The following is a 27,080-nucleotide window of genomic DNA, read 5'->3' on the forward strand; positions in this document are numbered from 1 at the left end:
CTTAAATTAAAGGTTCAGCTTTTGAACCGATGTTTCATATGTTGATGGTCCTTAATGTAAGTGTGTCTCTTTGTTCTTGCAGTGAGGATAGTGACTCAAGGAATTGAGCCATCTGAGGAGACCCCTATCCAGTGGATGAGTGAGCACTTGAGTTACCCGGACAATTTCCTTCATTTGATAGTTCTATCTAATTTTTGATTGTAACTATACACATCTTTTTGTGCAGTAGTCAGGTATTTTAACATTTCAACTCACAAGAAGTTACCTTGTTTTCAAATGTCGGTGACAGGAAATTTTTTTCTCGGTTACTGTATATTTTATCGGAACCAAGTTCAATCAACAGAGCCGTTGATCTGTTTTTTGGATTGGTTTTCAGACAGAAGGTACAACATGAGAGTGCCCACATTTTTCCGTTTTGTATCCAATTAAATCTCAGCTGAGTAAAACTTTCAAAGTCGCGTCAATTTTAAGCCCGTGATTAATGGAAAAGTGTTGCGCCAACAGATTTTGTCACATCACATGGTGAATTGACCACCATACATCCTCCCATCGGCGTTTATTTGTGAACTTTACTTGTTTACTTATTGTGACTAAAATTAATATGTTCGGACCATGCCCGTGATATCACTGCATGAATACTTTTTTACCAGTCAGGCTAATGAAAAGAGTTGTTAATTTGTTTTAAAACATAGCCAAGCCTCTTATCCAGTCAAATAAGCTGATTAACGCCTTTTTAAGCTTTGAAACGTGTTCCTTGCCAATAGGAATTGACCCAGGAAAGGTTTTTTTTACTCATTTTTGACCCAAAGTCATTCTCATAAGTTAAGTCCCCGGACGAATTTAGGGCGGGAGTTACAGTAAGAAAATTAAAGTTGCATACCTCCAAAAGACTAGCATATTTTACTCCCAGGTTTGGACTGAATTAATCAGAAAAATGTTTCCATTCAATAAAATATTGAAGTATTTTCGAAATCGATATATTTGATTTTATAAGCATTTTTTCCTCTAAAAATTGAAAGATATGTCAATCCTTCAATAAATGTGAATTTTGAAATCTATTCCATTTTTATTTTAATTAAAATCAATACGTCTCTACATTCATGTACCATAGAAGTAGTGCAACCTGCAGATCAGGAAATCATTTACATCAGGAGTCACACTGTATCAAAATCCCAACCATGAAATCGGTCTGTGATTTCCTCTATGACAAAAATGCACCATGAGGAGCTGAAAGTGTGACAAGAACGACTTAGCCCCTTAGGTTTGGTGCATGGAAAACCCCCTTTGAAGATGCTGCCCCCAACGACAAGTAAACCAATGAGTAGTCCTAATTCTGTAGACGAACACCTTAGATACGAAAAAATTAGAATGGCAAGGTTAGACCATGTCTCATGCTGTCAGTCCAGCTTTTTACCCTCCCTTCAGAGGTTGCTCTAATTTTGTACTTCAACATTAGAGTCATATCATTAGTTCGGAACAGCAAACCTAATAGGCTTGGAAAAGTAATAAAAAAAGGTAATGAAAACAAGAATGAAAGGAAGAAAGAAACTGATAAAAAAATTGCTTGTATGCCGTCAACATTGTGATATGCCACAGTGCAGAAGGCAGTACCTACACCTACAGCTCTATGCTAGGTGCTGATATTAGTGATTCGGAAGAATTCGGGACTAATGCGAAGCCTGAGTCCTGAAATTAGATAAAGAAATTGCTTGAGTGTTCCTCTGCTGCATGACAGAAATTCTTTTTGTTTTTGCATATACCGGGTGTCCGTAAAGTAACTGAAAAGTGGGTATAATTTTAGAACAAAAAAGATAGAAGTTCGCGGTTTGTGGCATTCTTCATCATGCAAAAAGGGAAATTTTTCGATGGGGGGTTTTTCTTGGTGGACCTTCCTAGGGGGGCCTCAGGGGGGCAACTTTGAAAATTCAAATGGCAACCCCCATTTTTTTAGACATGATTAAAAAGAACTTAAAAAGACAAGAAAAATGGCGCACAAAAATTAAAATCGGTTCACTCGTTCAAAAGTTACAGCCGGTCAAAATAAATTGACCACTTTTCAGAAAATCGCCGTTGAGCTCCAAATTATCGAAAAAACAAAAACAAACCAGGAATGAAATGTATGAAAAGTGCCTTTTAGGAAAATGAAAAACAACTGACGTTGTCTCGAGTTTGGATGGCACTGTTTCAAAATAAAATTTCGGAAAATTCAACGCGGCGGCAAATTTAAGGAAACGCGAAAAATGAAAATTCCAGAAACTGTTATCTTTTAAATACCCTCTAGTTAAAGGAAATTAAAGGTATCAACTGTAATTTCTTTTTTTTGCCAATGTCAAGCGGGACGCCTTCAATCGTTGGAGTATGCGACATCACAGGATTAAGTGTGCTGTCAAAAAATGAAGCCGATGCGAAAAAGCGCTCCTCCTTTGGGATGCTTTAGAAATTTTCAAGGTCCTCCTTCTCAAATTTAACAATAAAAAAGAAGAAAAGAAAAATTGAGCAATTTTTCCCCCGCTAACTTGGCGAACTAAAAAGACATGGTTTATCCTGATGGGGTAGGGGCGGTTGACATTTTTCTGTGTGAAAATTTAAAATCCAAGAATAATTTTAATTCTCTTACTCCTGGCACCCCAAATTGGCAGGGAGGATATCTGCTACGCTTTCAATTCCGAAAACGCCGTTCTACTCTTGATTATTATCTGAGTTGAGATTATCTTATTGACAGTTTCAACCTCACGATTTGAGGCACCGATCTTTTAGGTAACACCTGATGCACTATTTGATTGGTGACACTATTTACGAAGCTGAAATCAGTATGCTAAGTTCCCTTGATCAGTCACACCAACTTTAAAGTCGGCGAACTATTACTCTTACTTGGCCAAATAAAGGAATTAAAGTTGATACCTTTAATTTCCTTTAACTAAAGGGTATTTTAAAGATAACAGTTTCTGGAATTTTCATTTTTCGCGTTTCCTCATATTTGCCGCCACGTTGAATTTTCCGAAATTTCATTTTGAATCAGTGCCATCCAAACTTGAGACAACGTCAGTTGTTTTTCATTTTCCTAAAAGGCACTTTTCATACATTTCATTCCTGGTTTGTTTTTGTTTTTTCGATAATTTGGAGCTCAATGGCGATTTTCTGAAAAGTGGTCAATTTATTTTGACCGGCTGTAACTTTTGAACGAGTGAACCGATTTTAATTTTTTTTGCGCCATTTTTCTTGTCTTTATAAGTTCTTTTTAATCATGTCTAAAAAAATGGGGGTTGCCATTTGAATTTTCAAAGTCGCCCCCCTGAGGCCCCCCAGGAGGGTCCACCAAGAACAACCCCCCATCGAAAAATTTCCGTTTTTGCATGATGAAGAATGCCACAAACCGCGACCTTCTATCTTTTTTTGTTCCAAAATTATACCCACTTTTCAGTTACTTTACGGACACCCGGTAGGTATTTCTTTATTTCTGTTTTCCATTTCCTCTCGACAAGCTTTATGGGTTTGTTGTTCCAATTTGATGTTATTACTCCAATGTCAGAGCAAAAAATAGAAGCAACCCGTAAAGGGAAGAAGAAAAGCTGGACTGGAACTTGCGGTCCCGATTTTGCCAAATCACATGTGTTTTTCTGCAAGATTTAGCACATCAGTGTTCCAGCATTCCTAAAGGGTTTTCTTGTGGTTATCAACCTATTTTTAATCACCCATTTTCTTTACTTCTTTCAGAAAATAGCTAGCAGTGTCTCTATAAAATCATACTGCCATCCAGGTCTTACAATATGGATCTCTTGGTAACGTTCCCTGAAGTTCCCTCAGTTTATGCGCCTCAGATACCTATTGCTACTTTAGTGCAGCTGCATCATATCAAGTGACAGAAGTGATGTCGGCTGCAAAGGAAGATACTTTAAATATTTACATAGGGTGTTCTAAAAGTAATGGACGGTTCCGTTTTTTGAGCGAACGAAAACAACTATCAATTTGCGGGTTGTGTGTGCTTAAAGACGGAGTAAATAGCTATAAAACAATACCAACAACAGCTCTGTAGGTAAAAAATTGTCGAAGTGACACGTTTTTGAAAATGATATGTCGAAAGAGACCCTCCAGGATTTTTAGCTACAAATGTATTTGTCAAGAAAAAAAAAAGTTGAAGGATCATGGAGTGTTTTTATCGAAAAAACTTACGAAATCTTACGGAAATTGACAAACTTTAAGGCTTCTTAATCGGATGACAAGGCTGACTCAACATTCGGCTGTTTTTCAAAGTATTTTCCACCACTTTGAACACAAAGCTTCAGCCGTTCTGCCCTCTTCACGAAGATCGTCTTTACAAAGTCTTCTTGACGGAAGGTTTTGAAGAATTTTTGAACATCAGTTTTGATCTCGGCTATGGAAAGACTCTTTTCTGAGTTGAGGAAATTTTTGAGAGGTACCCGGTTTGATTTCATAGCAGAGATCAAAACCGCTGTTCAAAAGTTCTTCAAAACCTTCCGTCAAGAAGACTTTGAAAAGACGATCCTTTTGAAGTAGGCAGAACGGTTGAAGCTTTGTGTTCAAAGTGGTGGAAAATACTTAGAAAAACAGCCGAATGTTGAGTCAGCCCTGTCATCCGATGAAGAAGCTTTAAAGTTCGTCAATTTTCGTAAGATTTTGTAAGTTTTTTCAATAAAAATGCTCAATTCTCCTTCAACTTTTTTTTCCTTGACAAATATATTTGCAGCTAAAAATCCTGGAGGGTCTCTCTCAACATATCATTTTCAAAGACATGTCACTTAGTCAATATTTTACCTACAAAGCTGTTGTTGGTCTTGTTTTATAGGTATTTACTCCGTCTTTAAGCACAAACAAACCGCAAATTAATAGCTGTTTTCGTTCGCTCAAAAAACGGAAACTTGCAATACTTTTTGAACACCCTAGGTAATTCTATCAATTTTAAGAATGTTTTAATAAAGGGTAAATATCACACATGAAGGAGCTCACGCTGAGGTATGGTAGTCTGAGCAGCCAGTCGGCGCTCGGTGGGCCTCTAAAGTAGCGCTACGGAGCTGTAATTTTAATAACGTTAATTTTTGGAAGTACCTGAGGACTTAAATGTAACAATAGCGGATGTCGAGTTTTCACGTTGTGAGAAAATCGCGTTTGAAGTTTTCGAAGCTTTGCACTTAGCCGCCGGTAGAACCGAGAGGATTCTTATAAAAAAATTTTATGAAGAGCAACTCTTCCTGTAAAAAACACACGTTTTACGATCTATATAAGTGAAAAATTGAAGGAGTAAGAGCGATTTGAAAAAAATATGACATCCGCTATTTTTACTGGAAACATTTTTTTATGCATGGAACTAAGTCTTCAGGAAGGGTAAGGTTGGAGAAACGATTGAAATGAACCAAAAGTTTGTCAATGGTGAGTCATTTAATACAATTCAATAAAAAACTAAACCGTCTGTAACTTCTACAGCAAAAATAAGGAACAAATTATAAAATCGTTAAAAACTCATCAATTCTGGCGAGACCGTCCTGATACGTATAATTTGAGTGTCAGCTGCAGCCTATGGCCGGTGCACGGGTAGTTATCGTAAGTGCGTTCGAATCTCCATCGTGTCTGGCTGCACCAGCCGGGGAGAACAGTGGATTTCCATATCCGCTGTTTTTACAAATAACATGGTTCATATGGTTCAGTTCATGTGATTCATATGGTAACATGGTTCAGTTCATACCTCGCCGAAAAATTGCGCTGGAATTCTGAAACTTTACACAGGCATTCTTGAGGGCTCCAAAATTCGAAAAAAGCGTTTTCCCTAAAAATGGCGGATGTCAGCGACCGCTTTTGTTACATATAAGTCCTCATCTTTAATTTCCGAACTCAGCGGCCCTCAAGAATCTCTGAAAACTTATTTTGCCCGGTTTGGACATTCGATCTGATTTAATAATACCCAAATCCGGCTTTTTGTCGCGCGAAAATACACCGGGACGCGTTGAGCAGAAACTTCAATTCCTCATAACTCCGGAACCGTTCGGTTCCCCAGCTTAATGGACCACTCGTTGGATGCGGAAAAATACGAAAAATTTAAAAAATTGGTTCTGGTTCAAATAAAAATTTGAACGTGTATCTTTTGTTGGAAAGAAAATTTGCTAGACTCGAAAACTGAAAAAAGCACATATGTTAACGTAAAAATGTGATTTCGGGATTTTGACCTTACGAATCTTAAAGTATGCAATTTTAGACGATTTTTCATCCAAACCGGACCTCGATATCTTTCTTCGCTCGAGAGATATCGAGGTTCACAGGTTTTTGACTTCCACTCCCCCCCCCCCTTGCGCCCCCTAAAATTTTTTGGGGATCTGAAAATTTGGGAAAATAAGCGCTCGAGTATAAGTAATCAATATACAAAGTTAGAAGACATTCTAGAGGGGAGGGGGCGAAAAAAGCCGTTCTTGCATCAAGCTCCTTTACACTCAAAATAAATTTTTTGCATAAGTTTTGATTGCTTCTTTTTGGAGATAAGGCACATTTAACTGTAAATGGGTATCATCTGAAAAAAAAAAAGTCGCATCCTAATTTGAAGCCATGTCTTCAATAAAAAAAAAGTAATACTCTTGATTGATACTACAGTGAGTATCTGGTTGTCAATGTTTGGTCACGTATAGTCTTCATCAAACTATGCATATCGACAGCGTAGGTCCGCAATCGCATATCTCGTTTCCAGTGTCTGAAAATCTCTGCCTCTATTTTATTTTGTAAAAGGAGAACAAATTGACATCATTCCTCGAAGTTTATACTAAATGTTTTTCGCACAGAGAAAAAAAAATCACGGCAGTTTTAAAGAAGTGCTGTTGAATAGTTTTCCGTTTAAAAAATAATGTGTTATAGGAAGTCTGCGACGTTGCAAACTGACTTATGTGATTGCCGACTTACACCGTTGATATGTAAGTCATGGCTGTTTTCTCTTGGAGGAAACAGCAGCTGAAGTAATGAAGAATCCTTTTTTCTCAGTTTTCACTTCATGATTTTATTATTCATGTATGTTGGTGTTCCACCCCTAATAATATTTTCAATCTAATGTTAATGCTGTAAACTTGTCAACCTTGCACTTCATATTAGCATGCGTGCGCATCTGTTGCTCTCAGCTGTCTTTTGTCTTTTGAGGTTATATTACATAATAAAAGTAAGAGGCTTAAGCCATGTCGCCTACTAAAGCTCTTCTTCTCTTTTCTCCTTTTTCTTTTTCCGCTGTGCATTAATCTAACTCTACGACAGGTTATGGGCCTTCCGTTTTTATCCGTACTCATCTGTTTTTCGTAAGTTTGTCCGAATTTCTCACCGAAATCAAAATGGACCCGTGCTTCTCGCGTCGCTGCGTGATCTCGTGGATATCGTCTTCTGACTCGTGCGCGTCTTTCAACTACAGATGACACTCGATTCAGATCTTGATACGGACAATTCTCTCTTGAATTCAAGTACAAACAACGATTTCTGGAACCTAAACGACATCTTTGACGATAACCGCGGTGCTCAACTCAACTTGGAAGAATCGCCTACTACGACTTCCATCATGCCGCAGTCCAGTTCAACCGCAGGATCAATAGGTCTTCCGTCTTTCCCAAAACTCTCAGGTCAGGATAATTATTCCTTATGGAAGTTTCAAATGTCAAAATTTTTAGACTACGATGATCTTTGGGACATCACAGATCCTGAAATTCCTAGCAATCTAGTGGCCGCTACCGACGATGATCTTAAACTAAAGCGTCGAAAAGCGATCACTAAAATTTCCTTAATGGTCGAGCCTAACTGCATTAAGCACATACGAATGTGCAACTATCCCGCAGAAATGTGGAGAAATCTTCAAACGGCTTTTGAGCATACTGGTTTATCTAGACGTTTACGCTCGATGAGAAACCTTTTTAACGTTCGCCTTGAAAATTACTCTAACATTCAATCATACGTCGATGCAATTTTAGAATTAACTCAACAAATTAGCGACATTAGCGATCCCTTGGATGATGAATTCATTGGAATTCTTATGTTGAATGGCCTTACGCCAGATTTTGACCCCATGGTCCTGGCTATGGAGAATTCAAACACTAAAATCTCCAGCGATTTGATCAAAGGCAAACTTCTGGACCAGGCCAGTAAACAAACTGAAGACACAACCTCACAAGCTTTTTTCACTAATAAGAACCGTTTTAAATGTGATTTTTGTAACAAAACAAACCATTCAACTGCTAGATGTTTTAAGAAGAAGAAGTATCTAAACAGGAACACTACTACTTCTGAAGATTCTTCCAATTCTACATCTGCTTCCTCGTCTAAAAAAGGCAAAGGTTTTTAAGTCATTTTTTTCAGCATTAGCAACTACAAAACTCAACTCGTCAGATTGGTTTTTAGACTCGGGAGCTGGAAAGCAACACATGACTTGTCGCCGGGATATTCTTGCCGACTTTAAAACTCAGCCACCGGAGTATATCACTGTTGCCAACAACCAAACTATTGCTTCTGAAGGAGTAGGTAATTGCCAAATCCTACTTGAAGGTGATACAACTCCAACCTCTATTAAAGATGTTCTCTACGTCCCAAAACTTTCAGTCAATCTTCTATCTGTTAGCAAATGTACTTCATGCAATTACAAAATTGTCTTTAAGGAAAATTCTGCTGATATTCTAGATGAAGATAATGATGTTGTAGCTACTGCTTCACTTTTTAATGGTATTTATCGTTTGAACATACAAAATCCTCAGTCACTGAATTCAGTTCTCTCACTAAACACTTCAAATTCAGTTGATCCTTCAAATATTGCCAACACGGCTGTCAAACTAAATAATCAAATTTTATGGCATAAAAGACTTGGACATCTCAATTTCAGGTCTATGACTTTGCTGAAAAATGGTTTGGTTTCAGGCGTCACTTTTGCAGAATCCTCAACACCTCTTCAACCCTGTGAAGAATGCATCTTAGGGAAGCAAAAGCGCTTACCATTCCGAAAGTCAAATTAACGTGCAACTTCGAAACTAGAAATTGTTCATAGTGACCTTTGTGGCCCGCAGTCAACGCCGTCTCATAATGGTGCCAGGTATATACTCACCTTTATTGATGACTTCAGCCGTACGTGGTCTGTCCGGAAAGTATCAGGACTTCTTAGATTTTGAGAAATCGAGCTTACCCATGACATTGTGGCTTTAATCTCCTTCGAAGTACTCTCCGTAAGACACAATGCACTTGTTCCAGCGATTTTTGAGCTGTTCAAATCAGTCCAAAAAGCACTCCTCTAAGATGTCCTTCAGCGCTCTCGTCGTATTCTCTTTTGTGTCATTGATGGAGTCAAATCGAGTCCCTTTCATTGGAGATTTCAGCTTTGGAAACAGCCAGAAATCGCAGGGTTCTAAGTCTGGACTGTATGAAGGATGTGGAACCAGAGGAATACCGTGCTTTGCCAAAATCTGTTGCACAAGACAGGAGGAATGAGCCGGAGCGTTGGCTCAAATTTCGCTGCCACGCTACGGAGCCCGAGTTTTTCAGTTAAAATTTCCGCAACGACGGTCTTCGGGATATTTAGCTGCTATTCCAGTTCCCGCATGGTTAACCAACTGTCTTAGGCAATAGCTTCCCGAACTTTTTCCACATTATCGGGAGAATTCGTCGACGAAGGTCTTCCGGACCGCGGATCACTAGCGACTGTTTCACGACCCGATTTAAAGCGATTATACCATCATAAATATTGCTCTTGCTCATAGAATCAATGCCAAAAGCTTTCCGAATCATTTCCATGGTCTCCTTGGCAGTTTTTTCTAGATTAAAGTAAAATTTAATACAAATTCTCTGATCTTCACGCTCGGTCATTTCACGAAAGAAAAAAAAACGCGACGATAGCACTTGACATACACACTTTGATCAGTTGATTGCAATCGACTGATTAAAGATGTGAAAGCCCGATTGTGTGGCTGCATGGGAGAGGACATGGGCAAAGCCTAACCCAAGTTTCAGCTCATTATATGCATTACATTCCGAGATAATCAAAAAGTCCTGATACTTTCCGGACAGACCACGTAAAACGTTTGTCTATTTCTTAAAGTCAAAAAGTGATACTTTCTCCAAATTCCTTCACTTTAAAGCACTTGTAGAAAATGAAACTGATAGTAAAATCAATTGCCTTCGATCCGATAACGAAAAAGAATATGAAAATTCAAAATTTCAAAATTTTTTCAACGAAAATGGCATTAAACATCAAACATCTGCCAGCTATACTCCTCAACAGAATGGTGTAGCTGAACGTGTCAACGGAATTATCCTTGACAAAGTCCGGTGTATGCTAGTGGATGCTAGACTACCGTCTACTTACTGGGCAGAAGCAGTTAATTATGCCGTTTATTTGAAAAATAGGTCTCCTTCTAGAGCAATCAAAAATTTTGTTCCCGAAACCATGTGGAATAACAAACCGGTAGATCTAAGCAATCTGCGTATTTTTGGATGCGTAGCCTTTATGCATATTCCGAAAGAAAAACGCAAAAAGCTCGAACCAGAAAGCAAACGAATGTTGTTCGTCGATATTTTCGAAAACTCAAAAGCTTATCGACTAATGGATCCAACTAAACCTACAGTCGTCATCAAATCTAGAGATGTCATCTTTGATGAAACTCCCTTCTCCTTTAAACAGGAAAAACCAATTACTGCAGAATCAGCAACTGATAATGTGCAGGTATTTCCACAAATACCTTCCACTACCACTAATCAACCACTTGCTGTACAAGAAATTCATCAACCTCATCCTTCATCCAGTTGTGAAGCTGATGCTTTAAAAGCACCGTCGAATTCTTCACTTTCAGATGAAACGTCAGAAGAATCAGCAACCCATGATGAACCCCACTTCGATGAAGATGACACCTTGTTCGAAAGTGCAAACTCTTCCTCAAGTACCGACTCATCTCAGACGTCACCTGACATTGATGAAACAATCCTGCAACAAATGATTCCTGAACTGTTCGAAAATGATCGTGACACAGAAAATCTTCCACCTGAATGTCCGTCAAATTCAACACAAGATGAAAGAAAAAGCAACCGACCTACACAACCTCCAAAGTGGACTCATGATTACCATATGTTATTAGCTGTAAGTAATATAGATAATCCTATTGTAAGTGAAAATCCTCCTCCACAAACTGTAACAGAAGCTTTGCAAAGTCCTGATAAAAAACTATGGACAGCAGCAATAAACAAAGAATTAAAATCCTTTAAAGATAACAATGTTTGGAAACTAGTTGAAAGAACTCCTAATATCAAACCAATTCATACTAAATGGGTTTTTAAAATTAAAACAAATTCAAAAAACAATACAAATACTTTTAAAGCCCGTCTTGTCGCAAAAGGTTTTACTCAACAATACAACATTGATTATCAAGAGACTTTTTCACCTGTAATAAGATACTCAAATTTGCGCCTTTTGTTTGCATTAGCTGCTAAATTTGATTTAGATATAGAACACTTAGATGTTGATACTGCTTTTTTGTCTGGTGATTTAAAAGAGACTATTTTTGTAGAACCTCCAGAATGTTTTCACCTGAACAAAAAAGACAAAAATAAAGTTCTCCAATTGAAAAAAGCAATGTATGGCCTAAAACAAAGTTCTAGAGTATTTAATGAAAAAGCTCATTCATTCTTCATTCATAATGGTTTTAAACAATCCAAATTTGAACCCTGCATTTATCACAAAAAGATCAACAATACTATCATTATTATTGCATTATATGTTGATGATTTCTAAATCTTTCACAATAATGTAGATGAAGTAAACAAACTTAAAACAATTTTGAAAAACTCATTCCAGATTAAAGATCTAGGTTCGATTACCAATTGTTTAGGTCTCGAGGTTCAGAGGAATCGAAAGAGAGGTGAAATCAAGCTTAATCACACAAAGTACATCAATAATCTTCTTAATAAATTTCAAATGTTAAATTGTAAGCCAGTTTCAACTCCTCTTATTGATACAAAATTTGACGAAGATATTCCTGTACGCCCAGATCTAGAGAAACCATATCAACAGTTGATAGGTAGTTTACTTTACTTAGCTATTACCTCACGTCCAGATATTCTTTATCCTGTTACGTTCTTAAGCCAATTTAACAGAAAACCAACGCAACAACACTGGACTTGTGCTCAACGTATTTTAAGATACTTAAAAGGTACTTCTAATCTGTCTTTAACTTATAAAAAGTCAGATCATGATCTTATTGGTTACTCAGACTCTGATTGGGCCAATAATTGTCCTCAAAGGAAATCCTTCTCTGGTAATGTTTTCACTTATAGCGACTGTGCAATTTCGTGGGAATGTCAAAAACAAAAAACCACATCCCTCTCAAGCACAGAAGCTGAATACATTGCACTAACTTTAGCTGCTAAAGAGGCAATTCATTTAAAATTTCTCCTTCATGAGATAAAAGGTCTCCAATAAAAATGAAACTAAAAAAGAACAGGAACAGACCGATAGGCAACAAATCAGCCGTATTACTGCGACAGATTAAGAAGACGGGAGCACTCTGAAAACCAGCCTGTCCGCCACCTCAGTTTCCTCTCTGGAACCTAACACCTTTTCAATACATCCCCCACGCGTCAAACTTCCCACAATTCTCTTCAAAATGTTATTGAATCCTGTCTTTTTTTTTAACTTGTATTCATCGTCTGCATTTATGTATTTAGAATAAAATCACTGTGTAAAAGGTCAATATTTTCTTACTTAATTATTTGTCCGGACGACGTTTCGGAGGATCTGTTGCCCTCCCTCTTTAGCAGCGATAAAGCGACTGCTGCGGGCATTGTTTCGTTTCAGGATGTATTTAGTACCAATTTGGACCGAGTAGTTATCAGGTAAATTCCCCAGTGAACCCTCACAATCTCAAATCAAAATTCCAACCGGATTTAAACCTAGAGACAGAGCCACTGATGGAGACAGCAGTGACGTCTATAAAATTGAGTGCACAGATTGTAGCCAGTTTTACCTGGGCCAAATCAAAAGAGCCATAAAAGTACAGGGCACTGAGCACAAAAGAAGCCTAGAAAAACAAAGAAATTGAAAAGTCAGCAGTTGCTAAACATCACTGGAAAAACAGCCACGACATCAACTTTGAACCCAAGTTAATGAAAAGTGTAAGAAGCAACGAAGATCTCAATACTGAGGAGCGCATGCTGATTTTAAAAACAAGAACTATTTCTTCAACATCGATTTAGAAGGCATAGACAACCCCTTATTATTTATTTAACTTGTTGGAAAAACCGACTTGAACAGTTATGACAACACTGCAACACAGCGGAATTTACCTGATAACAACTGGGTCCAAATTGGTAAATATGTCCTCAGACGAAACAATACCCCCAGCAGTCACACTGTCCCCACTGAAGAGGCAGGGCAGCGGACCCTCTGCAACGTCGTCCGTACAAATAATTAAGTAAAGGAGGATTGAGTTTTTAAATTTCAGTGATTTTATTCTTAATTTAAGTGTACTTTCCCTGTTTTTAGCTAGATTTTTATTATCATTTATGTATTGTTGGCAAAATAAAAGAAAAAGCCATAAGGCCACGCCTTTATTGCATAAAAAATGGGATGAAAAAGAGACCACTTCTTTAATGAGATTCTTAGACTAAGCTTCTAAAAGAAAATGCCATTACCATGACCTTCAACAAATTAAACATTGTCAAACATTCCAGCAAAAATAGCGGAAAAAACATTATTGACAACAACCAAGAGAATACAGGCATCTATAAAATTGACTTCTTATATGCAGAAAAGAATGTGCAGTAACTAAATGAAAAGGTTCTTAAAAAGTAGAGGCAAAGAGCATGATAATTATGCAAGGAACAAAGAAATAAGAAGTTCAGCAGTTTTGGCACATGTAGGTATAAAAAGGACAATATCAACTGAACTTCTTCTTTTTTCAAGGAAATCAACATTCCACAAGATTTAACCTTGTGGAAGAATATCTCAATTTTTAAGTATCCGTGCAATTTTAACCGAGACATGAGTGGTCTCAACTGGATTGCATTTAGCAAAAAGGAACCGGCCTCATCAGTGTTTTCAAAATCGTGCAACTTCCTTTCTTTCGAAAATAACCAATTTAAATATATGTATAGTATTTTTACACAATTAGTTTCCTTTTAGATCAACAATTTTTGGGTGGGAAGCAAAGACTATTTGCTATTCTGGGAGAGATTTTGTGAAACTTATGAAGAGGCAACAATCATTTTTACAACACTGTAATTGTGCTAGTTCCTTTTTGCTAAAAACTATCCAACTGTCCTCTGCTTACAGTTCTGTACAGAGGAAGAGGCAAAAGGAGTTACAGTAGCCGTCAACTAACTCGTATTTGGGAAAGTCAGCTGAGAATACTGGAGATCAAGTTGCTGAACAAGTTCACTTGTAGGAAATTACAGCAGAGTTATGTTCAGAATTTGTAGAGAATGAAAGAATTTCTACAACAAGAAAACTTTTCAAAGACAATACCAACATCCAACTTCAAATCCGTCTGGCATCATCAGCAAGATTGCATTGATCAGATGAAATAACCATAGTGCACTGACTGGTATACACCACTTTACGTTCGATGTCATGAGGATGGATTTTGAGGCAAATCGATTCGGACACCAGAGATAAACGGGAGGCCGGTTCCAACTTTCTTCTGATAGTCGATATAATCGCTGCCAAAAAAGTTTAACAAGGTCACTTCCTCAGTTGCTACTCGATTGTTGAAAAAAACCCAGCTAGCAATGGCATAACCAACTGTGCAGACAGGATTAACAAGAACGAACTGAAAAAAAAGGACATCTACGTATAAATTTAAGAAAAAAAAAAAAAGAAAGAAAAGAAACCATTGGCGGGTTTAAAGTCACTAAACCACAATTTTGGAATTAACTATTATAAATTTATTTTTCAAACTGCTTTCATCAATATCACATCTTTAATATCGCATCTTGATTTGATGAGTTTGGTATGTTGAGAGCAATTCAAATGAAACTTGTGAACATAAGTGCCTAAAAGCACCATTAAGCGAAGGGTCTTCTTGCACCTGCTTCATCAATTAAATCCTTGCAAATGAAAACACTCCTTGAAAACAAGACCGACTCGGAAAAATGAAAATGTTCAGGACACAAAAAAACTGCACAGTAGGTAAGGAAATTACCATAAGAAAAAGCTTCCCATTAAGACGCTTTAAAGGCTTCTATGATTCAATCACAACTTGGCCAAATTACAGAGGATAGTGGCTATGTATAGGAACGTATAAGCTTGTACATTCTGTGGCCGAACAATGTCAACCTACCAATAACAGAAAGCCGTGTCCCTCCCCTACCCTGTTGCCTGTGAGGGACAAGACAGGGTATTGGAGGAGCATGGCTACCTACAGTCACGATGATGGATTTTTGAGGATTTAAAGGTGTCTGGCACAAAGCGAATTTTATTCAGTGTTCCGAACCTCTTTGGGAAGTTCTGTCCCAGTTTGTCTCATCAATCACTAACACCAGTGGGCACCGTTGTTACCAAATTCGACCAATCAGATCCTTTAGTTTTCGATAGGTCGAACTTTTTTTAGAACCACCTCGCGAGGTTGTCCCAAAATCACGCACCAACGTTGCGATTCGTTAGTCACCGAACTGGAAATTCGAACTCAAATAGAATGACAGCTCAGAGGCTCGGGCTCAAAAGTAGTACCGAACCTCTTGATAAAATTCGCTTACACTACCATCACTTCCACTCTTTTAACGTAAAGTGCTGAAAAGTGATTCTTCGCTTTTCCTACACCTTTTACGTCAAGAAATAATGATGCATGTTCCTTTCGCAAATCACCTATGTCTCTTCTTACAAAAAGTTTGTAGACGGAACCACTCAAAACTCACCCTCTTAAAGGCGAAAAAGTTTATATCATGGCATTTATACATCTTTTCTGAAGATTCTTTCAAGGGAAGACATAACATCCGTCAAATTCTACATATAATAACTGAATCAGTGAGAATGAAGAGACTTAAACTAGAAAATGTTCAAGAGACAAAAAACACTGCACAGTAGGTGTAGGAGTTACACTATTAGGAAGAGCTTTTTGCTAAAAAGGATACATTCTTGGGACATGGTCCTCAGTAATAATTAGAGCTTCAAATGCAATTTTCTCAAAATTAGTTTTTCACTTAAAAGTGAATGGCTTTATTTATACTTCCAAAGATACTTTAATATTATTACAGAGGAAAAAATTAAAAGCATAGCATGGAGTTTACTTGAAGAATATTAGTGCTTTATGGGGGAAACGTCATTCCTAATTTTTATTTGGCAGCACTTTCTTCCACCTAAAGAGTTTTCAACCGTACATGAAGGTAAAACAATTTGTAGAAAAGTATGATAACTTACCTGGGTGCCTATGGACCAGTAAAACCAACCAACATAACTGGGATGTCTGCATAGACTGTAAACACCATGAGTGACAAGAACATGATCGTCCTTCTTTTCGGACTGGATAATATGATTAAAGTTCTTCGCTGCTGTGAAGATTGCTGCTTTTCGAAGGGCTTCTCCTCCAATGCACATCAAGATCCCTATGTAACTCGCGCTACGGATCAGTTTTAATCCTGAAAAATTATATAACTTTAAAAAGTTCTGAAAGTTGTTTTATTGATTGCCACTGATGATAATCGTAAATAAGGAATGGTAACTTTGAAGAAAGGAGATTTCATCATTCTGAGTAGTTGACCTAGGCAGTCTTACTTAGGAAAGTTTCGTAATTCAGACATAAAAATCATTCTTCTGGCCCTAGTTGTAAAGCAATCTAATGCATGTTCAGTGTCAAAGTCAAAATAGCTGATACTAATACTCGTCATAGAGTACATAGAGTCGTAATATTAATGGGAGAGCAATTTACAATTACAAGCAAAAAACCATTACAAAACGAAATTTTGAAAATTTTGGGTTTTCTTTGAGGACCCTAATGTGAGCTCAATTTTCATGAGAAAAATTTCAGGTCATGTTAAAAATGACCAAAACATTATCTGCTTTCAAGTGAGATCCACATATATAGTCATAAATGCAAAGGTTTTTGCAATGATAGCCGAAAAACTAGAGAACATAACTGATGTTTGACCGTTTTTTCGATTTTAGGTGGGGGGCGGGGGGATTGGAGGGGTTCCCATAATTTGTCGAGGGGGAATATTTGAATTCCCGTTTAGGACCCTCTACAGATGAGAACCCAGGTGAGAAAAAAAGTTCTGCTCTCAAAACGTGCGACAGTAGCACAACAAGAGAAAATAACCGCTTTTTGTCAGTTTTTTCGATTTTGGAGGGGTTTTCGGAGGAGTTCCCATGACTTGTCAAGGGGGCAAATTTGGATTCTTGTTTAGGACCCTCTATAGATGAGAAATTAGATAAGGAAAAAAGTTCTTCTTTTGGAACGTGAGCTGGTCTATAGATGAGAAGTTAGATAAGGAAAAAAGTTCTGCTCTCGTAACGTGAGCTGGTAACAGAACAACGAGAGAAAATAGCCGATTTTTTTACTGTTTTTTCGATTGGGAGGGGGGGGATTTGGAGGGTTCCTATGATTTGTCGAGGGGGCAAATTTGAATTCTCATTCAAGACTCTCTAAAGATGAATAATTTCACCCTACTCTATATAATCACAATCGATTTCATGCATCCTAGGCAATCCTGAACACATTTTTTGGTGGGCGACCTCAAAGTATGCGGAAACGTCCGAAGTCCATTACTTGTCTTTTCCCGCCGTCACGTAACTTTTCAAGAATAGCAGAAAGCAATTTGTCCTCTTTAAACCTGAATGATTTTTAGGGGGAGGAATAAATGAACCGACTTCATCAGAAAGGAACCGACCCACATTTTTTAAAAAATTGAGTTAACAATATTTTGGAGTTCCGCTAGCCATATATTTTCTCCTGCCAAAAACTGGAAGTCTAAAAACAAACTTCTTTATGGTGAAAGGAGGGGTTAAAGTTTATTTTTTATGTTGAGCCTTATGCAGGAATAAAACCTCAAACCTCTTTTTCTCAGTTTCAACGTAAAGTCGATTGGTTCCTTTCTGATGGACTCGGTCCAAATGTAAATGAAGACAAAATATTAAAGTTAGAGGTTGAAAAAATCTTGACACCTAATGGCCTGCGGAAATGGGCTTCGAATATCTACAGTTTTCTTAAAGAGTCTCAAAACCTTTCAAAAGCGTTATGTATTCTAACACAGGAGGAGACGTGAAGGTTCTCGGTATAGAATGGAAGAAAAGAGGAAGCAGAGGAAGGAGATGAAAACGAACAAAAAGATTATGACGCAAAAATCATCGTTCAGTTGATCAAACTTTGATCAACTGAATTCAACGAAAACGGACCTAGACTCTCAATATCGTGTTAGAATCGTACACTGCACTCTTTTCCCCTTGTCAATGTTTTTGTCCAATGGTTTATCATGCGGTTAAGGTTTTTAATGAGGCAGTATTCACTGTAAATGATGAGCTTCATGAAATGAAAATGTCCCTGAGGTTCACTTCATTGCGTTCCGGGTCATCAAATACAGGGTGATCTAAAAGTCCCTTCCACCCTCTCTAACTTTTTACCTAATTGAGGTAAAGATTTGAAACTTGGGGGATGTTCCTAGGTCAAAGGGAGCTACTTTTTGGCCCCCCTAAAATTTCCAAGGGGGCCCCCCTTGGGGGGGCAACGGACCCCAACTTTTAATTTTCAAATAGGAAGACCCCTTTTGTGATGGCTCATTCAAAAGAGCATAATGAACGAAAACTTTTCGCGCAAACCCGAGGCCAATATCTCAATCCGTTTCAAAATGGCGGCCGGTTAAAGTTCAAAATGGCCGAAAATTCACACCGGTTGCTTGTCGAAAGATTTGCGCGAGAATCAGTATCTAAAGGTATTTTGACACGATACAAACAAATTTGACTTTAGATTTTTAAAACGACCGAAATTTCCGAAATGGCCGCCGGTTAAAGTTTAAAATGACCGAAAATTGCCACCTCGGTTTTTTGCTGATGGATTTGCCTAAAACTTGGAACTTGAGGGTATTTTGTATAAGATTAACACATTTGTACTTAGATTTATAAAACAACTAATTTTCGGTTTATAAGAAAACCCAAAAAAGCAGCTCTCTTTGACCTAGGAACAACCCCAAGTTTCAAATCTTTACCTTAATTAGGTAAAAAATTAGAGGGAGGAGGGACTTTTGGATCACCCTATATATTGAGGTTTGGTCGTGAAGAATCTCCTTTTGAGGTGACGGGAATCCTGTGGATAAACAAAATTTAACAGCGCTAACCCTGGCGTCATGGCTTCAAGATCATAGCCCAGTGAAAAATTAGGAAGAATTAAGTGAACATTTTCAAAATGACGACAAGAAATAGGATAACATGCGCATACTATTGGTGAATCAAGAGCATCTACCCCCTATGTGCTGAAACTCAGACGTTATGACAGAGGCTTGCTCAATAGCCCACTTCTTTAGTCCAAAGATGAAAATGCAATCCACTGAAGAATTGATCATACTGACTAATCACTGATAAATTAAATGACATGTTTTAATTAAAATATTTTGATGTTAATAGCAACCCTTTTGAGCAAGGCTCAAGGGGGAGAATGTCAAGTAAAAACAGCTGATACTAATATTTCTAGGTTAGATGAATATATTTCAGGTTTCATTCTGTTCTGTACTGTCGATAGGTGATGATCATGAGAATATCATTAAAAATAATCCTGTTATTTCTTAGTGAATTTCAATGTTGTTATTTAACTCAACAATCGGTATTTTTGATAAAGTAAGGTTTCTTTAATGCTTAAAATTAATCGAAACTCATCATTTAGCTGCGGTTAGTTACCGCAACTTTAGACTGTAACACCTGTAAAGCAGGTGATCTAAACCCTTCTTGAATCAGGAATGGAGAGTCAAACCAATCTTGTGAATGTTTATCCTAAGCTAATCTTTCCTCCATTAATTTACCCACTTCCTTTTAAAATGTTTACCCTACTCTCTTATGCCCTCCTCAGCTTCCCATAGTTACCTATTGATATATTTTTAGAAAACTGGCTATTAACGTTTAGGTAAATTAACAAAAGAGAACGAAAATTTAGAAAGGTGCTTACCAGGCCAAAAGTACCACTCAGTAAAAAATTCAACCCAACTAGTGACGGCAGCAATATTGTATGCTGGACTATGATTCAAAATGAATGACTTGACGGACAAATTTCCATGATCCGTTGCAGCAATTGCCAAAAATTCCGAAAAGTGGAAAAACGACATGAAACACATGTACCTGAAAGAAGGAGAGGATTGATAATTAAGTTGATTAAGGCTCAAGGCGTATGAAAATAATGCATACGATATAATCTATCGGCTACTCTTTGGCACTGATATTCAGGGGGGTCAGGGAAGTCAACAAGGTTTGCGCATCCCACCTATGAAACTCGCGAAAAATCCTGGAGCCGCCGCAGATGCTACAAAATCTCCATTCAAGTTGGCTAACAATTATATCCAGTAAATGTTCGACCGTATGCAGTATAAAGTGAACGGGACGGAAGTCGATAGCATGCAGTCTGTCGGAGTGACATCGGCGGTGAAAAATTATCTCACATACACTAGAGCGGAAACCGCGGGACTCGCAACTGCCGGGTTTTGTGACATCGCTCATTCATGGACCGAATGGGATTACACAACGGCGAATCAAACTTTCTCCGCTATCGTACCGTTGTCTACACTCAGCGGATTCGCGGTACATTTCAAAGACGTTCTAGTCAGATGCTCGAAAGAGTTGATCCTAGTGCGCAGTGGTACGGATAAGAACGCATATTATATCACCGACGCGGCGACCGCGGACGGTTACACCATCAACTTTAAAATAGTCGAAATTTATTGGGAGATTCCCATCGTCAAATTCACATTGGAACTGGAAAAACAAATCTTGCTCAAGATGAAGAAGAATGACAAGATGAGTTTCGGTTACATGAATTGGGAATCGCACGACATCCCGGGGATTTTTCCGACCAAGACGTTCAAATGGAGCGTAAGAACAATCAGCAGGCACAAGCCCAAATTCGTGGTGTTGGTATTTCAAACGGATCGACGAGACAATCACCTGAAGGATTCCTCTCTTTTCGACAATGTAAATGTGCGCTCGGTCAGCGTTCAAATCGGTGAGCGTCGGTTTCCTCAAATTGACACGATCTACGAATTCTCGAGTATGGATTATCATTACGCCTATCTGCACTACACCGATTTTATGAGAGACTACTGAAAAGGTGAGAAACTCTGCGAGCCAGCTATGTTGTATGAACATTTCAAAGATCGCGCGATTTTTGTCATCAAATGCGTTCAAGGTGAAGATTTAAAAACAGCTCCGGTGGATATCACGTTGACCGTTGTGGTAAAAGAGAATTTCCCGGCCAACACTACAGCCCAAGTGATTCTGATCACACCTGTGAAGTATTCGTACGAACTACTGCACGGAACCGTGAGGAAATTTGATTGATCTTAAGCAAAAATTTTAAAAAAAAATAACATGTTTATTTTTTCACTTTTTTTTACAAGCATGTTATTTTTTTTTTTTTTCAAGCATTACATCATTTAGAAAGGAATACAAGCATGACGTACAATATAAATCAAGCTGCAACGTTTGGAACGAGTGTGAATTTGTGTGTTCTTCCGATCGGGCCTTCGTAGATCAGATCGAAGGATCCAGCGTTAATATCCTGAATTGCATCGTCCGTCAAACGGTCCGCAATGTGCGAGGGTAGGAAGAGGAGACGATGATGATCATCGAAGACGATATCAGCGGCAACGGTTATCCCGTACTTGGATGGCATTTTGATGAGTTTGTTCATCTTGTAGCGGGCGTTTACAGTCAGCTCTTTAGCGTTGACGATCACGACTGAATTGTTGAAAACGTCCATGTCGTCAGTTCTATCTGCTGTATATCAAGGTACGGATGATTCCAATTTTCGTGTGCTATATATTTCGAGTGACACAAGTTGTCTGCTATATTAAGCACGGATGATTTCAATTATTTTCGACTGCTATATTTCGGTTCGATATTTCGTCTGCGGATGATTCCACTTTTCGTGTGCTATATATTAAGTCGGGTTGATTCGATAATTTGTCTGCTATATTAAGCACGGATGATTTCACTTTTCGTCTGCTATATTTCGGTTCGTTCAATCTGACTTATTTCCCACTCCTATATTATTTTCGGGGTGATTCCTTTGTTCGTCTGCCACTATAATCTTCTGCTGCTCCTGCATGATTTCAGTTTTGAAATAATCACGATAAGAGGATTCCGACAACCACATACACGATCGGAATGCGTTCGACATAGCGCAGAATGGATGTACTAAAGGACACGTATATCGACGGTGAAACTACCAAACCACGTATCTCGGTTTGCGACGTCGCAGACTTCCTGTCATACTTTATTTTTTAAATAAAAAACTACTTAACATCCAGTCTTGAAAATTTCTGTGATTTTTCTTCTTTGTGCGGAGAAAATTCCGCGAAAATTTCAAGGAATGATATCGATTTGGTCTGCTTCAAAAAAATAAAATGTGAGCGTAGATTTTTAAACACCGCAAACGAGATACGTGGTTTGGTAGTTTCACCGTCGATATGCTGTCGACCGACGAGCCAATAGTCGCAAGGACGGGCAATCTTTAGAGTCCAAATTTACAACGATACATTTTTCCGGCACTAAACGACTGATGAAATCTCGTTTTTGTTCACCTTTAACATATAGTACATCGTAGTGGTTCCCGATGCGATTCATTTTTGAAGTGAATTCACCGTACTCGAGAAACCCGCTTTCCCATTCCAAGTGATGATGATTGCGTGTTAACCAGTTGTTTGTCACAACATCTTTAGCGCTCAACTTGCTGCTCGGGAACGGAGGTTTGAATAAATAGAGTTCAGTTTCAGTACACTCCATATCCACAAGACCAAACTCTTCGACGATGAATTTTCCTTGGCTCCAAAAACCTTGTACATCGAGACAAGCCATCATCTTCTCGTTCCGTTAGTTACACTTTTTAGTATTTTCAAATTCGAGGTTTCTTAACTGACGGTTCTCCAGAATTATTTATACCATTTATACGAGGTCGTTCAACAGCGAGGATTTTTCTCAACTCGGTCTCGGCTCCGCAACTTTCATCCACCATGCAAAGATCGTTGATGTCACGATGACCCCAAGGAACAGTGTTAACGCCGTCTTTTAAAATACAACGTTTATCGTCTAGTCCGGAGAGAGTTCTTTTTGTACTTTCAAATGAGTATAGTTTATATGTCCGCGCCCCGATCCTGCGCATCGGGGCGCTCATCCTCGGTTCAGGATCCTGCAATACGCTCCGGAAGTTTTCGAAGTTTAGCGATCTTAATGCTCCCGTCGATACCCCTTTTGCTCTTTTCTCCGTTTCACCGTCGCTGAATCGATAGGCGTACATTTTCGGTCGCAGCGCGACGAACTCGATAATGGGTCTTCCCGCCGTTTCGTCTTTAAAAGTACCCATCACTTTGCGGTTCGTCGCGCTGCGACATTGATGTCCTTCTAGGAAGTTGGAGGTGTCGTACATGTGTAGGTCTGACATCATATCATCGTAGACGTTCGGTGTAATCAACTCGTAAATGAACGAGTCCGTATCCATATATAGAAGTTAAACTCGGTCGGGATCGTACTTCTTAAGCATGTGATTATAGTGGAATTGATACATGTGTACTTTACTCAGATCTAAGATTAAAAAACCAACTATCATTGGCCTGTCTATGACGACCTCTGTTCTTCTCAAGTGTATAGCTACCAATTCTTCGTCGAAAATCGTGCGATCTATGAAATCGACCCGTGAGATGGCTTTCAATATCTGTTTACTGTTTGTACCCAATTTAATATTCTTTCGCTTCAACGGGTTCTCGATAAATTTTCCGTAGCAAGCGTTGCTGCATAGTTTCAGGAGCGTTTGGTAGAACGGATTCGTAGCGTCCCGTCTCAACCGGGCGTTCAGCTCGATGAAGGGTGCCAAGAAAGGTGCCTGACGGAATTTGATGGCCCGGTTGACGCGCAGGAGTTTTAATCCTTGACCGAGCGCTTCTTTCAACATTACATAGTGGATAACATAGTTGTATTTATTAGCTAGAGTCGTCAATAGTTCGTCGATTTCCCCGCTCCCGATGGTGGTATTTCGTTCCTGCACAAGAACGGAAGGTCCTTGTGTAGGTCGTGGAGGTGTTCTGGATATTCAATATCTACATCGAGTATGAACCCGAAAGGAGCGTCGTCGGGATGGTTGATTATAGTTTTCGCCAGAATTAACAACTCTTCTCCTTCCGGGACCCAAGTGTAGTTATCGTAGGGTAGATGCTTGCTCATGGTATGGGCGTACAGTGCCGTCACATCTAAGTATTGTATATAGCTCAGTGGTATTTTAGGATCAAACTGACCCCGTATCAAAGGGTTGTTCGCGAGAGCGTGCCGTTTCACCACCTGTGTTATCCCGCCTCGGATCGAGCTCATAATCATGAATACCATATCCATATCATTGAAGAGTTGGATTTTCGCTTTAGTTATTTTTAAGAAGGCGACGAAAGCGAAACCAGGGAGCGTTAAGTAGTTGGCACAGTCCAAACCATAGTTTTTCATTCCAAAGAGTCGGAACTCCTCGAACACATCGCTGAGGAGGCACACATCGAGTCGCAAGTAGAAATCTGAATATTCGCCGAGATTACGGAAATTGAAAGTTTGCCAAACTTGGAGAAACCGTTCGTATTCCTCTTCGGAGATGTCCGTTTGAGTCAGGGTGTTGAAGAAAGCCTCTCGCGGTGGTGGACGCGTCTCGTTCAGCTTGGCCGGATTGTCAACGTAATCGTACGGGAACGGAGCTTTCCGACAAACCATATCGAACTCATTGTCTGTGCGGGTGAGCTTCCTCGTGCGAACGAAAGATTCGCGCGGGATCGTCTGAACCAGTTTATCCAACGACGCGGGGAGGAAGCGGAACGAGTCGATGAACTTGATCGAAAACCTGTTACCCATATGGACCGTCATGCTGATGTAATTTTCCTCCGTGTGTGGTATTATTTCGACGTTATGAGGATACTTGTTCAGAGCCAGCACTACCTCGTGGAAATCGTGCCTACTTCCATTGTGCAGGACGACTCTAACACATTTTTCATGTCGGAAAATAAGATTGCAATTTGAACATAAGGCTTTTCGATAATTGGACCTTGTTTTCCCTCCTGCTCTCTTTTGATGGGCATGATCCCTTACCTTTACGATACCTGGTTGTGAGAAATCCACCTCGCAATGCCCACAACTATTTTCCGCTTCAAATGTGGCCCGGTCTTCATGTGTCATTATTATTTTACCCTCTTTGTCATTGTAACTCCTACTAATTCTTTCTACCAGAGTGATTATATCGTCCAGAAATTTGATATGTGCCTCCTCGCCACGGTACAGTTTTGGTTCCGTCATTTTAAATTCAGGATCCTCCGTGACGAGGAGGTAAGCGTAAGAATTTGAGATGTGTCGCCTACACGCAGAAGCTGGATGCTCCGAGTCACCATGAAGTTGTTATAAGTAGGCTTCAAAGTCTGCATAAATTACATAATTATGTTTCATTTCCTTATGGTGATTTTCGAACTAGGTATCGCTCGTCGGGAAATGAAGCTAGAAATGCGTCTTTGCTTACCAAAGAGCAAAGAACTTTATGTTGACTCAATTGCTCCATCGAGTACTTGTGCGTAAAACATTTCTTGCAGATGAACACTTGACGTTTACATTTAGTCAACTGTTTATGTACAAGTTGTTCAAAGTTACTGATCCAGCAATAATGGTAACTTAAAGGTACGGGGGTTGAGAGACACAGTAGGTCGGTGTGGTCCTCTCTTTCCGGGTCGGCAACTTTAATTGGGTAAACTATATACTTTTTCTTGTTGGACACCAAACTCTCACGGAGCCCAAATACCGATACCGATACGTTGTTCCTTTTCTCAAATTTGACATTGTCATCTATAATAGTGGGGAATCGAACGTCCGAGGAATCGTAACGATTGAGTATATCTACATATTTTTCCGGACGATATTTATGCTTCGAATCCCTTGGGAGGAACTTTCCCAACATTGCGTACCGGAAACAATCGTCTGATTCACCGTTATTTACATTGACAACATTGTTCATCGAAAATGGCACCTTAACGTACGTTCCTCCTCGATGTAAAGCGTAATAGCGGTTGACACGTAGCTCCATACCCTGTATCTTCTTCAGCACCCACCCGGATCCGTTCATGTGAAAATCGAATGACTCTTTATTGATCTTGGCCCTGAACTTTTCATAATACTCGTCCAGATCCGTTGACGCGAAAATAGCTTCGTTTTTAGTCTTAAACTTTTTCAACTGCATTCCTTCCTTGTCCTTGTCGTCAGCTTTCTCGTACTCAGCGTAAACGGTTTTTGCTTCCTGCTGAGATGCGGCAAACGACAAGCAACGTACACCAAGGAGTGTCACCTCTCAACTATCTCAACGTCAACACCGCGCTTTTGAAACTGATTTCCTCTTATCACTGCTATCGCTGCCATTGTATTTTTGTCTATATTTTTGTAATGTATATATTTTACATATTTTTCCTTTATGTACATGAGCTACTCATTTGAATTTTCGTGAAGCTTCTGTTTGTGTCAAAACAGAATGCTTCCAAGGATGCAAGAAGTATCAGTGAGAATCTTAGCCAGGAAGATCATTGGACCGTTGCCATGTTGTGAAGGCTGATAGATCCATTCTTCACCGTCATTGACATCGCTCTCCTTTCTATTCCGTTACACTACTATTACACACTTTACATTTTGCCATGTCATCCACCCATCATGATTTGTCTCTGGTTATGATGGCTAGATTAGTTCCTCTTTTCTTACCATTTCATACATGTTCCGCCATACCTGATAAAGTTCGAATTGAGAGCAGCAAATACTTATGCTTTCCTCATAAGCAAACTGGGTTTTCATCCAGCAATATTGATGCTGAACTACTGACAGGATCTCAATATCATTAGACTTGATGTCGTGATGCAATTTTGACTCATTGTTCCTTGAAATTCCTAGAAACTTGTAAGCAGCA

General features: G+C 38.9%; 2 protein-coding genes across 6 annotated transcripts in view; one reads left to right on the top strand and one right to left on the bottom strand.

Moving 5' to 3' along the window:
* Positions 1-1,058, top strand: part of Atg5 (autophagy protein 5) — a 49,059-nt gene extending 48,001 nt beyond the window's left edge. For both annotated transcript variants that reach the window (XM_072296382.1, XM_072296385.1), the window contains exon 6: positions 83-1,058. In XM_072296382.1, coding sequence (XP_072152483.1) covers positions 83-198 — 116 coding nt within the window. In that variant the 3' untranslated portion in view covers positions 199-1,058. The remainder of the gene's footprint in view (positions 1-82) is intronic.
* A 4,317-nt stretch (positions 1,059-5,375) lies between these two features.
* The window catches only part of Icmt (isoprenylcysteine carboxylmethyltransferase ste14), a 49,375-nt gene continuing 27,670 nt past the window's right edge, over positions 5,376-27,080 (bottom strand). For 3 of the 4 annotated variants that reach the window (XM_019053630.2, XM_072296380.1, XM_072296381.1), the window contains 3 exons: positions 20,082-20,251; positions 16,355-16,572; positions 5,376-14,768 (listed from right to left, as the gene is read on the bottom strand). In XM_019053630.2, the coding sequence (XP_018909175.1) occupies positions 14,568-14,768; positions 16,355-16,572; positions 20,082-20,251 (589 nt within the window). In that variant the 3' untranslated portion in view covers positions 5,376-14,567. The remainder of the gene's footprint in view (positions 14,769-16,354; positions 16,573-20,081; positions 20,252-27,080) is intronic. The other variant, XM_072296378.1, reaches the window with a different exon arrangement.

The sequence above is a fragment of the Bemisia tabaci genome, chromosome 2 (assembly GCF_918797505.1).
Source record: "Bemisia tabaci chromosome 2, PGI_BMITA_v3".
Lineage (NCBI taxonomy): Eukaryota > Metazoa > Arthropoda > Insecta > Hemiptera > Aleyrodidae > Bemisia > Bemisia tabaci.